Source organism: Notechis scutatus, chromosome 4 (genome assembly GCF_049901735.1).
Source record: "Notechis scutatus isolate UNSWTSFEM ecotype Mainland chromosome 4, rNotScu1.2, whole genome shotgun sequence".
In the NCBI taxonomy this organism is placed as follows: Eukaryota; Metazoa; Chordata; class Lepidosauria; order Squamata; family Elapidae; genus Notechis; species Notechis scutatus.
In genome coordinates, this window is record NC_142012.1 from 152,673,205 (window position 1) to 152,685,763 (window position 12,559).

Consider the following 12,559-nt stretch of genomic DNA (forward strand, 5'->3'; position numbering starts at 1 on the left):
TGGTTCAAATGTTCCTTGAAAGGGATCAGGTCATACTTCTGGACAAAAAGATGAACTTCCAGCAAAAAAAAAAAAAACTTTGGAAAGAGGTGGAGTCCAAATAAGAGAAAGAGAAGGATGTAGCCATAACCACATTTAAGTTCTATCCCAAAGAAAATGCTCTCTCAAGGAGACATGGTCCAAAACTATAAAAAGGAGACATCTCTATTAACAGGTTCTGAAACTAACAGGGAATAGAAGAGCTGGTATCTGCTTGAAACGGATTGTTCCTAAAATACAGTTTATATAAGTAATAAAATACTTCCTTATTTCTGTAAAGACTAGGCCACTTTGTCTACGTATTTTTCTTGAAATTGGTTTTCAAGCATAAACATACATTTGGTTTGAAATTTAAAGACTATCACTTGTGTGAGACAGGATTAGAGAGGACATGTGTGAAGTTAATTAATAAAATAGAATATAATACTTTATTGGCCAAGTGTGACTTGGAATTTGTCTTGGTGTAAATACTCTCAATATACATAAAAGAAAAGATACATTCATTAAGAATCAAGAATCATAACATACAACACTTAATGATAGTCATAGGGTACAATCAGGGATGGGATTCAAATTTTTTAACAACCGGTTCTGTGGGCATGGCTTAGTTGGTAGGCGTGGCTGGGTGGTCATGTTATTGGCTGGGCGTGGCCAACTCAATATCACTCACATCGAGGTATGTATCTTCTCGCCTGGCCTCTCATGACTGTGGGGATGTTGCAACAGTCGTAAGTGTAAAAAATGGTCATGTAACTTTTTTCAGTGCCATTGTAACTTTAAATGGTGACTCCACACAAGCAAAGTACCAGCAAAGGAGGGGAAAAAAAACTCCAGAGATGTTCCTGAGACAGGAAGTCTAGTCCTGCCAGGAATGTAATAAGGGTTAACAGAGAGGCAGTTTCTGTAAGCAACACCAGAATGTTTCCTTCCTGCCTTCCTTACAGGATTAGGCCAGTAATTTCTTCTAACAACAGGTTCTCCGAGCTGCTTATAATGTTAACAACCGGTTCTAGAGAATAGGTGCGAACTGGTAAAATCCCACCCCTGGGTACAATCAGCAATCAAATCATACTAGGAAACAGTCAATATAAATAGTAAGGATACAAGCAACAAAGTTACAGTCCTCCAATCACAAGTGGGAGGGGATGGGTGATAAGGAGTGATGAGGAGATTAACAGTAATGAAAATTTTCAAAATTAATTTGACAAATTAATCACCCAGGAGCAACCTACTTCATTAAAAACAGGTACAGCTTGCCTGGAAAAACAGAACATTTGTTATTTATTTATCAGAGAAACTGATATTGCAAAAATGTGATCATATTTATTACATGCTTCAGTTGTCTTAAGGACTGAGGGGTGCATTATTCAGGGAGCGGGAATTCTCCATCAAACCTTTTGATTGCAGGTAGTCTTTGACTTATGACCACAATTACAATTGGAATTTCCATTATAAGTCATTGCAGTCAAGTCGTACCTGATTTTATGACAAATTTTACAACAATCATTAAATGAAGCACCACAGTCATTAAAATCCAGCTTCTACAATGTTTTGGGTTTTTTTGCTGGAAATTGGCAAAAAAAAAAAAAAAAGGTTGCAAATCATGAGTATGTGCAACTGCAACTGGTTGTAAATATAAGTAGTTCTCAAGCACCCAAATTGCAATCATGTGGCTGTGGGTGGTACAGCAGTAATAAGTGCAAATGCAGGTCAACACTTTTTCCAAGGTATTTGTAATTTTGAAACATTGTTAAATGAATGGCCATAAGTCAAGGACTATCTGAATCATTTAAATAATTACGCAAGACCAACATTTACAGACCAGAAGATGCAGAGGCCAAGTATTTTATAGAGTATATACCTGTGGAATTTTTACCACTGACTGACCAACAGGAGGCAGTGTATGACTGGTTTCGTTGTTATTGGAACTCATCAATTTTGGATCTTAAATCAGTTTAACTTTTTTTGTTAGCAAGAATTGAAACTCTTAGGCTGTAGATTTTGTTCACCGTTATGTAATGCACTCAGCTTTATGAACTATAGTGTCCTCACTATGTCCTGTAGGAAGGGAGGTGCAAACTAAGCAATGAGCATACCTCTTCCTTCTTTTAAGATCTTATTTTAGAGAGAGGTCTTAGAATTATGGAGCTTGAGTCATGCAACCTGTAGCTTGTGTGCAGGACATACTATAATTTCTCTCTCTAGTCAGAGTTTAAAACGATGAAGGCATACACTTATTCTTATTTCATATATATTTTGACTTTCAGTACTGGGTCTCTTTCCCAATCCCAAGACTTATAAATACAAATTTACTGTAAGCCAGGAGGAAAGTTGTTTCTTGTTTGCTGAATCAAAGTACAAAAGAAAATATATACACAATCTAGTTATTTCATTTCAATTTGCACAGTATTCAACACAACTAAATATTAAGAAAAGCCTTTCCCAATCTTTGGTCTCCAGTTGTGTTGAATTTCAACTCCTATAATTCCCAAGCCATGGAAAGAGGATCTGGGATCATGATCCATCTTGGCTGGGTGGTGCTGGGTGAACTCAAACCAAAAGTAACCCTTTTCCAAGGCATGGATCTCACAACCTTCTTACTTCTTCGGATTTACTGACATGAAAAGGTCAGAGTTACAAGAAGTTCAGCATCTAAACTACATATTTCCCACTAGAACTGGCTGATCTTCTAGGGCATTAGAAATTCATGATAATTTTTTTTCTCAGAAGAGGCAAGGAGACAGGTCTCTTTACTGATAATGGATGAGCATCCACGAGTTTATTTTCTCAGTAACTTTTATCAGCCTAAAAACAGATCTTTAGAGTGATTACGAAAGTTGGAGTTCAACATATCTTGAATGCACAAAAGTTGGAGAAGGGTGACAATGTTCCATTTGTAACTTTAGTTCCTCTTGTTTTCCTCTTCCCTGCAACATGAATTTAAAAACTAGTTCTGCATTTTTGTCACAATACTGTGTTCAGGGCTGTGTAGAATGAGCTTCTATGGAAATAACCCTGATTAATTTCTTGGGAGCAAGTAAATCAATGCAGCCAAGAAGAATGCGCAGGCAAGATGAAAAGGATCTCAAAAGGAAAGAATCATTCAGAATGGGTGGCTTTGGTAAGTTTTTGCTCTGCTAGGGTGTATGAGTAGCATTTATCCTCTCACTTAGATAGATGGATGGATAGATGGATGGATGGAAAATGTGCTACATTAAGAAACAGACTTGCCACCATCTCCTCCAAGCGAAGACGGGGTATTCCTCAGCACAAATGCAAACAAGCTAACTTCACTACTGACGTGGGCTGCCTCTTGCCCATACCCTCTTATTAAGCATAGTACATAAAATCATATGTTACAATGTCTTACCAGTTAATGAATATTTCAGCTTTAACTGCAACAACACAAGAGCACACAACAGATATAAACTAAATGCAAACCACTCCAAACTTGATTGCAGGAAGTACGATTTCAGAGTGGTCAATGTCTGGAACTTACTACCTGATCCTGTTGTCACATGCTCAAAACTCCACTCCTTTACCCTCAAACTAACCTCTATCAACCTCACCCCATTCCTAAGAGGTCTGTAAGGGGCGTGCATAAGTGCACAATTGTGCCTACCGTCCCTGTCCTTTGTCCCCAATTATTAGTTCCTATTTCATATATTTAAACCTTATTCTTGTTTCTATTATATTGTAAGCGTTTGACAAAATGAATAAATGAATAAATAAATAAAACAAATGAGTCCAAAATTTATGTTGTTAAGTGAGAAATTTGTTAAGTAAGTTTGGCCACATTTTATGACTTTTTTTTGCCACATTTGTTGACTGAATCCCTGTAGCTGTTAAATTAGTGACACATTTGTTAAGTGAATCACTGCAGTAATGTAAGTGAATCTGGTTTTCCCCATTGACTTCGCTTGTCAGAAGGTGATCATATGACCCCAGGACACTGCAACGGTCATAAAGGTGAGTCAGTTGTCAAGCATCTGAATATAAATCATGTGACCATAGGGATGCTTTAACGGCCATAAGTGTTAACTTTTTTCAGTGCCGTTGTAATTTTGAACGGTCACTAACGAACTGCTGCTAAGTCAAGGACTATCTGTACAGAAGGTTTAAGAGGTGGGTTTTGTAAAAAAAATAAATGCTTATTTCATTTCTGAGAATGTACTGTATGGAGGCAGTCCTTGACTTATGACTGGTTGCTAAGCAACCATTCAAAGTTGTGACAGATCTCCACAAAGCTACAATAGTTAAGATCTAGTTTTAACTTCCGATGTCCGCCCTTCCCCAGAGTCATGTGATCATATTTTGGGTGCTTGGCAAGCAGCCTGCATTTACAATTGCATTTACCTGGGAGCAAGTAAATCAATTGCCCCATCACACAACTGTGGTTTATGACAATTTTTTTGCTGGAAACCAACATTTACTTCCTGCTCCTTGAAAAAAAACAACACACCATTGATTACCATGGGTTTTGTTAATGTGTTTATTGAATGACCATGAAGTTTGCTCAGTTATGGATGTAAGTAAGTCAAAGACTACCTGTATAATACAAAACCTTTGCCAGACCAATTCTCGAATACAGCTCATCTGCCTGGAATCCACACTGTATAACAGACATTAATACAACTGAATGAGTCTAGAGGTATTTCATGAGAAGAGTCCTCCACTCCTCAGCTCGCAAGAGAATACCGTATGCCAGCAGACTTGAAATTCTGGACCTAGACAACTTAGAACTATGCCACCTTTGGTCTGACCTAAGCTTAGTACACAAAATAGTCTGCTTCAACATCCTGTCAATGACTACTTCAGCTTCAACTGCAACAATACAAGAGCACACAACAGATACAAACTCAAAGTAAACCGCTCCAAACTCGATTGCAGAAAATATGACTTCAGCAACAGAGTGGTCAATGCCTAGAACTCACTACCTGACTCTGTTGTTACATCCTCAAACTCCCAAAACTTTAACCTTAAACTGTCTACCGTAGATCTCACTCCATTCCTAAGAGGTCTGCCTACCGTCCCTGTCCCACTGTTCCCATTTATTTGTACTCAATTATTATGTATGTACTTATACCTGCTTATACTTATATGTTTATATGCTATGTTCATACTTATACTTGTTTTCTCATACATGCTTGACAACCTAAACTAAACTAAATAAATAAATCTTACATCAGATATGTACCTCATGTCCTATATTCCATCCGAATCTATAGCTCAGAAATGGCTAAACTGAGGCAATCCAGATGTTGCCAAACTACAAGTCCCAGAAGTCCTAGCTAGCATTACCAAAAGTGATATATGCCACCCCCAGGCTCCTAGGACAGGGGGGGCTCTTCTATCACTTGTGGACTTCAATTCCCAGAATTCCTGAGTGAGCCATAAAAGGTTCCCCATCCCTGGCCTACTGGTTTTTCAGTTGTGGGGAAAATCAATTTTTGACTTGAATGGTCAATATTCTTTATATGTCCTATATTTGTATATTAAACAGTCCCATTCAAGTCAAAAATTGATTTCCCCCACAACTGAAAAACCAGTAGGCCAGGGATGGGGAACCTTTTATGGCTCACTCAGGAATTCTGGGAATTGAAGTCCATAAGTGATAGAAGAGCCCAAATTTCCCTACCCCTGTCCTAGGGGAAGGATAATATCCCCAGTGCTCAGAGCATCGAAACACACACCAGGTATCTTTTTCTAATTCTCCTGCTGAGAAACAGCAAAACAGGTTTGCTTATTTGTATGCATGACAGTGGAAAATTACAGAAAATGTAAAACTTGATATTTTGTTTTGCTGTCGAATAGAATCCTGGAGATCCAATTTGGTGAAGCATGAGGGATAAAATGTCAATCTGGAGGCCAAGCTGCAGGTTTCATTATCAATCACATTTCTGCAAACACTCCAGGGGTTGAGAATTGATCACTTGGTTTTGATAGGAATACAATTTGTTACAATGCATACGCCACTACCTGAATCACAATTATACCCAGGGAAGCATATTCTGTCTCTATTCTGTACCATGGAAACCCAGGGCTCTATTTAGAATTATGCAAATGCACTTTCTTCGGCTAACAAGACTTGTGGATCCTTCAAGCAATTTGAAAAGGTTTCAGCCAAGGCCTTCCTAGAAAGAATTTGTGATCCCCAAACAGTACGTTTGTTTGTTCCCATGGCACAGTAGTTACAAAAAAAAATAATAATAATTGTGAAAACTGACTGCAAAATTGGGTGGCATATATGGGTAGTGTGATGACCCAGAGTGTAACACAAATGTAACAAAATCCAAAACGTAAATAAATGTCCTTTAATGCCTCCAACTTGGCCCCACTGTTCAATAATTCTCAGTTGGAGATAAAATGTACTCAAAAATAATCTTCAAAAGAAAGCAATACAGCCTGAACTTAATGAGCAGATAGAGGTGAAATAAAAAACCAAACAAACTACAATGATGAAATTTTCACAACGGACCAGGATAAGTAATTACCAAATTCAAGGAGATAACAAGGCACAGTCTGTTGGAAGGATGCCAACCAAGATAACTTCAGCCCAAAATAAAACATGCTTTGCTTCTGGCAATGCTGTGTTGTAATCGTCTCTCTTATATACTAGTCTCCCCAGCTGCAACCAATGAGGGGGATCATGGCCGCTTCCTCTCTCATAAGCCAAGTTGTTGCCTTTTCCATTCCTCCCCCTGCGTATCCTAGGATGCAGAGGGGATGGGCTTGGTTCTTCCTCTGACTGCCCAGCTGGCCTCTGCCCTTCCTCAGCCTCCTCCACAACCTCCGGAGCCACACTTCCACTCCCTGTCAGCTCCTCTCCCTCAGAATCCGACTCTACCAAGGGCATGACAGGTAGACGTCAAGTTAGTTGAGCCCAAAATTTCTGATGTTACACAAGACATTTTTTGAGTGGGTTTTGCCCCATTTTACAACTTTTCTGGTCACAGTTGTTAAGTAAATCACCACAGTTGTTAAATTAGTAACACAGTTATTAAGTGAATCTGACTTCCCCATTGACTTTGCTTGTCAGAAGCTTACAAAAGATGATCCCATGACTCTGGGATAGGGCAGCCATCATAAATGTGAGCCAGTTGCCAAGCATTCAAATTTTGCCATGGGAATGCTGCAACGGTCGTATGTGTGAAAAATTGTCATAAGTCATTGTTTTCCTGTGCTGTTGTAACTGTGAATGGTCACTAAATGAACTGTTGTAAGTTGAGGACTACAAAAGTTACAATGGCGCTGAAAAAAGTGATGTATGACCATATTTCACACCTATGACCATTTCAGTATCCTTGTGGTCACGTGATCAAAATTTGGATGCTTGGCAACTGGCATGTATTTATGACGGTTTGCAGTGTCCTGGGGTCATGTAATCTGAGAAACAAAATCAATGGGGAAACCAGATTCACCTAACTGTGTTAAACTAAATTAACAACTGCAGTGATTCACTTAACAGGTGTGGCAAGAAAGGTCATAAAATGGGGCAAAACTCACTTAACAACTGTCTTGCTTAGCAATGGAAACTTTGAGCTCAATTGCTTCATTACCTGACTAAGTTACATCTTCGCTGCTAGCCTAGCCCAGCACATCACCTAGCACTGATGATGTTACCTGGTCAGGTAATGTTGTCACCTTTAAAGCCCTTCATGGCTTGGGTCTGGGATATCTGAGGAAACATCTCTTGCCAGTCACATCTACCTGATCCATTAGAGCAAGGAGGCAAGGAATGTTGTGGGTACCACCCCTGAGGGAGATACACCTGGTGGGACCCAGAAGAAGGGCCTTATCCGTGGTGGCTCCCTCTCTCTGGAATATCATTCCCCCAGAGATTAGAATGGCCCCCACTCTAGCTCTCTTCCGAAAGGCACCGAAGACCTGGTTTTGACAGAGGATCTGGGGAATCCAGAGAGGGATGGAGCCCATCAAATGGCTTGTGTGATCTGCTGTCGTTGGGGTGGGGGGTAGGAATTGGTTTTTGTTTTTTTTGTTTTGTTTTGTTTCCCCCCCCCCCCCAAATTTTGTTCTATTGTACTTTACTAATTTATTTGATTCTTTTTGTTAGTTTTTATTGTTTTTTTATTTTTATTTTTTGTTTTAAATATGGTTTTACATTGTGTAAGCCATCTCGAGTCGCCATGGGCGAATAGGCAGCAATATAAATTAAATAAATAAATAAAAATAAATAATGAAATGTCTGCAAGAAAACAGCTAAGCTCAGAGAACACTAAAAAGCCAACAGTTCAATCCTGAGCTACAAATATTTTCTTCTATTATTTTTTCCCCTGATGATACCTAAAGTTTATAAAATAATATCAGTGTTGGGCTGAGGACTGTTAAAGTATTGCTTGAAATTACAGTTAAACTTATTTTTGTTTAGTGCAAAAAAGGAAACCAAGACTCACAACTTTGATTGCAAACCCCTCTTTCCAGCAAGTTCTATAGAATCCTTGAAGATGATCTAATTTTGAAGGCTTTCTCAACAACTTTTAAGAAGTCTGGACTTTAGTTCCCAGAATTCCCCAGCAACTTTTCTAAATTGCAAAAATACTTATAAAAAACATGTTTTTGCAGCCAGATTACCTGTAAGCTTTGAGAATTCTGTGTGCAATGGCATCACCAATTCGGTTCGACACAAGTTTGTCATCGGCGCAGCTAATAAAAAACTGGTTCTACAGTTTGAGAAAGGAAAACAGAAAGGAATTTCAAATATTTATGCTGCTAACAAAACTGAGTTATTGCAAGCTTTGAATGTACAATATTTGAAAAGACACCCGTTTCTAAAGAAGGAGCTCTGGGATTATTTGCAAGGTTATTTTGTGAACTCTGATGAGAAGTCAGAGCAGATCGGTTTTTCTAAAAAGTTTAATCTATAATTAATAACCGTCTCTTCCAGTTATTACCCTAACTTCAGGAAAGCACTGAGCATAATCTCAATGCATTCTATTTACACAGACGAGACCTCCAACCTGCTGGCTGCTTGAGAATTCTGGGACATTTATTTCTCAACACTTCTGAAAAGCACAAGATCATGGAAAGCTCTGGCTGGAATACTATTTAATCCAAGAGTGCATCTTAGAATGAATTCCAGAATTCTCAACCAGTCAGAAGGGTTACTTAGCAGACAGATTAAAGTTTCTTCAATTCTGAGAGGAAATAAAGTTTATCAAGAGATGCCTTTTCTCAAGAGCTGCATGAGGCAGAAAAGACAGCAGGTCTTCTAATGATAGACACCACTCTCTGTAATATTCTTCTCCTGCTCTTTGTGGGTTTTAAAGAATTAAATCTACATTTTTCCAGTGGCCTTTAACTATGGTTTGTTACTGCAGTGATTTTTATTTATATAATTATTTGCGCTGCTTCTCTTGATTATAACATTCTAGTACAATGGATTTTACAATGGTATAATATAATCTGCAAAGACTTATTAACACTAAGTTATAATATTGTTTCATTGTTAGCCACTCAGTTTTTGCAGATTGGGCCAGATAAAATTGCACATCAACCAACCAACCAACCAACCAACCAACCAACCAACCAACCAACCAACCAACCAACCAACCAATCTAGAATAATGGAAACAAATCTCATTGAAATTATTAGAGCTCTGCAAATGTAGGAATGTTTAATTTATACTATATTTCTCTTTGATAGAATTTGAGTATCTTTAGATTTTATCCAAAGAATTTATCTACCAGGTACTTCACATCAAACACAAAAAGTTTATTACAATGATGAACAATAATTTCTCAAAGCACACTGATGAGTGATCACACTTCTTTGTGCTTGAAGGAAATAATGAATTGTGACTCATTCTGTACTTTGAAGGCCCACCATTTCAACCCAGAAGGCAATAAAACAGGAAAAAAATTGTCCAATAAAAACAGACTCCTATAAATTGCTGGAATAAATTTATGGTATTTTTCCCCAAATTGAGTACAGTTTCAGTTATGTGGACTTCAACTCCTAGTTATATGGACTTCAACTCCTAGGGTCCTCCAGCTAGTGTGAACATTACTGAAAATTCTGGGAACTGAAGTCCACACATCTGGAGGTCAATCAAGGTGGGAAAGCCTCATTTATCTTACTGTTGGCCTGATTCCTACAGAAGACAGCATATAACAAGGGTCTTCAAACTTGACAAATTTAAGACTGGTGGACTTCAACCGCCAGAATTTCTGGAGAAGGAATTCTGGGAGTTGAAGTCCACAAGCCTTAAAGCTGTCAAGTTTGAAGACCCCTGGCATATAAGATATGTGATGGAGAAGAGGCCCAATGATTCCACCCAATTCCAGAGGACAATCCACTTGGCTCTCTAAGCCAGCTGCTTCCAATCACAAAAATACTCCCACTTATGTACAATACAGGCAGTGACAGCACTATTTATGTCCCTGAAGAATTTCAACCTATATAAAAAATATAAATATTGCCACTGGCTACTTTCATTGAACTTAGCCTGGTCTCCACACATGGCAACAACTTGCCTCTATATAGATGTAGTGCTTGCTGTTTTCTATCACGTTCACGTAAGCAGAATGGATTGATTCTTCATGGTACTTAATACCAGCAGACCAATCAGCAGCAGAGCGAAGCACCTAGGAGAGAAAACACCAGCTTTTAAAAAATATATATCTCTTAGATAATCCTATACAAGGAGTTTCCATTTCACAACATCCCACCAGTTTTAACACAAAAACCCTAATTGTATGCAATAGTCTGGCTCTATCTCCTAAGAATCAGCTTCTGGTAGCAAGTCTTAATATTACTTTTCATTGGATTACTGCAAGCTACTTCTGCAGCTAGCTGCCCACAATTGGGCAGTTCAAATCCCACCAGGCTCCAGATTGACTCAGCCTTCCATCCTTCTGAGGTAGGTAAAATGAGGACCCAAATTTTCCTAAGAAAAGCAGTAGAAAAACCACAAACAGCTGCTACCCCTATTGCTATAGTTAATGCAACAAACCATTTCCTTTCTCTTGTCTGAAAAGAATGAGTCACCACCTAAAACTCTTGCAGGTTATGAACTAATGGACTTAAGACAGAGGAAAGCAGATTCCTCAGAACAGTTTCACAATATAATCTATGACAAAGGAAGATTATGAGTTCTGCCTCATCCGATATGCAGGAGAAGGAATTGTCTGTAACAGGAATTGTCCAACTCGATTTCATTGAGGGCCACTTCAGGGTTGTGCTTGACCTCGGGGGCTGGGGTGGGTGTGGCCAGGGCGTGGCTGGGGTAAATGTGGTCAGCTTGACATCACTTGTGTCAGGGGCACCTATGGTGGCCACATGCTAAGACAGGACTTTCCACAGACCCTCCCTCCCTCTCATTTCCTTCCTTCCTTCCTTCCTTCCTTCCTTCCTTCCTTCCCTCCCTCCCTCCCTCCCTCCCTCCCTCTTCATTCTCCTACCTTCTTCCTTCCCCTTTCCTTCTTTTTCCTTCCTTGCTCTTTTCCCATCTTCCCTTCTTTTTCTTTTTGTCTTTCCTCTTTCCCTTCTCCTTTCCTGTTCTTTCTTGCATACTCAAATGCAAAAGGTGAAACATTTCTCCTTTTGTTTTGTTTTGAGTTTGTTTTGTTAGCCTTTTGCTAGCGAAAACGGAGCCGGTTGTGCGGCCCTCCCGAGCTCCGTTTTCACTGGCAGAGGCACCAGGGCCAGTCCTTCGCAGTCCTTCTAAGCACCCTGCAGGCCAGATCCGGCCTGCGGGCCTTGAGTTTGACACCCTGGTCTATAAGATCTATATTAATTTACATTCTTGCAACTGAGTAACAGATTGGATCCAATGGTCCTATATTCTCTATCTTCAAAAGTACATACATGTTTTGATAAAACTGCCTAAATTTATTTAGTCAACCTTGGACAACCTAAGCAGGTTAGTACAGGTAAATCCTTGACTTATGACCAAAATTGGAACCAGAATGTCTGTTGCTAAGCAAGGCAGTTGTTAAATGAGTCATGCCTGATTATACAACCTTTTTACCATGTTTAAGTGAATCATTGCAGTTAAGTGAATTAAAGTCGTGAAGTGAACCTGGCTTTTTCCACTGACTTTGCTAAAATGCAGTGGCTGCATTTTAGTAGCTACTGCCACCTCCCAGCTAATCAAAAATAAAAGGATAAGACATAGTTACCTAGAACTACCTAGGCCGGGGTGGGGGTGGGTTGAAACTTGATTTCATTGAGCACTGCATCAGGGTTGTGTTTGACATTGGGTGGCCGGGTGAGTTGGCCAGGGTGGGCATAGCCAGCTCGACATCACTTGAGTCGGGGGCACCTTTGGTGGCTCAGGCAGGGCTGGGGGGATCCTCCTGTAGCCCTCCGCCAGCAAAAATGGAGCTTGTGGCCCTCACAGGCTCCATTTTTAGCTGTGATGGTCTCCTCCAGCATTCTGCCAGACAAAATGGAGCTCGTGTGTGGCCCTCTTGGGCTCCATTTTTGCTGGCAGAGTGCTGGAGGCTGTCACGGGTGAAAATTGAGCCCAAGAGGGCCGTGCACAGACCTCCCGAGCTCA

The 12,559-nt window shown here is 39.7% G+C and overlaps 1 protein-coding gene across 2 annotated transcripts in view; it reads right to left on the reverse strand.

The window, feature by feature from the left end:
- PLD1 (phospholipase D1) overlaps positions 1-12,559 on the reverse strand; it is a 131,807-nt gene that overhangs the window by 19,839 nt on the left and 99,409 nt on the right. For both annotated transcript variants that reach the window (XM_087965319.1, XM_026666465.2), the window contains exons 19-20: positions 10,533-10,643; positions 8,632-8,720 (exon numbers count right to left, since the gene is read on the reverse strand). In XM_087965319.1, the coding sequence (XP_087821445.1) occupies positions 8,632-8,720; positions 10,533-10,643 (200 nt within the window). The remainder of the gene's footprint in view (positions 1-8,631; positions 8,721-10,532; positions 10,644-12,559) is intronic.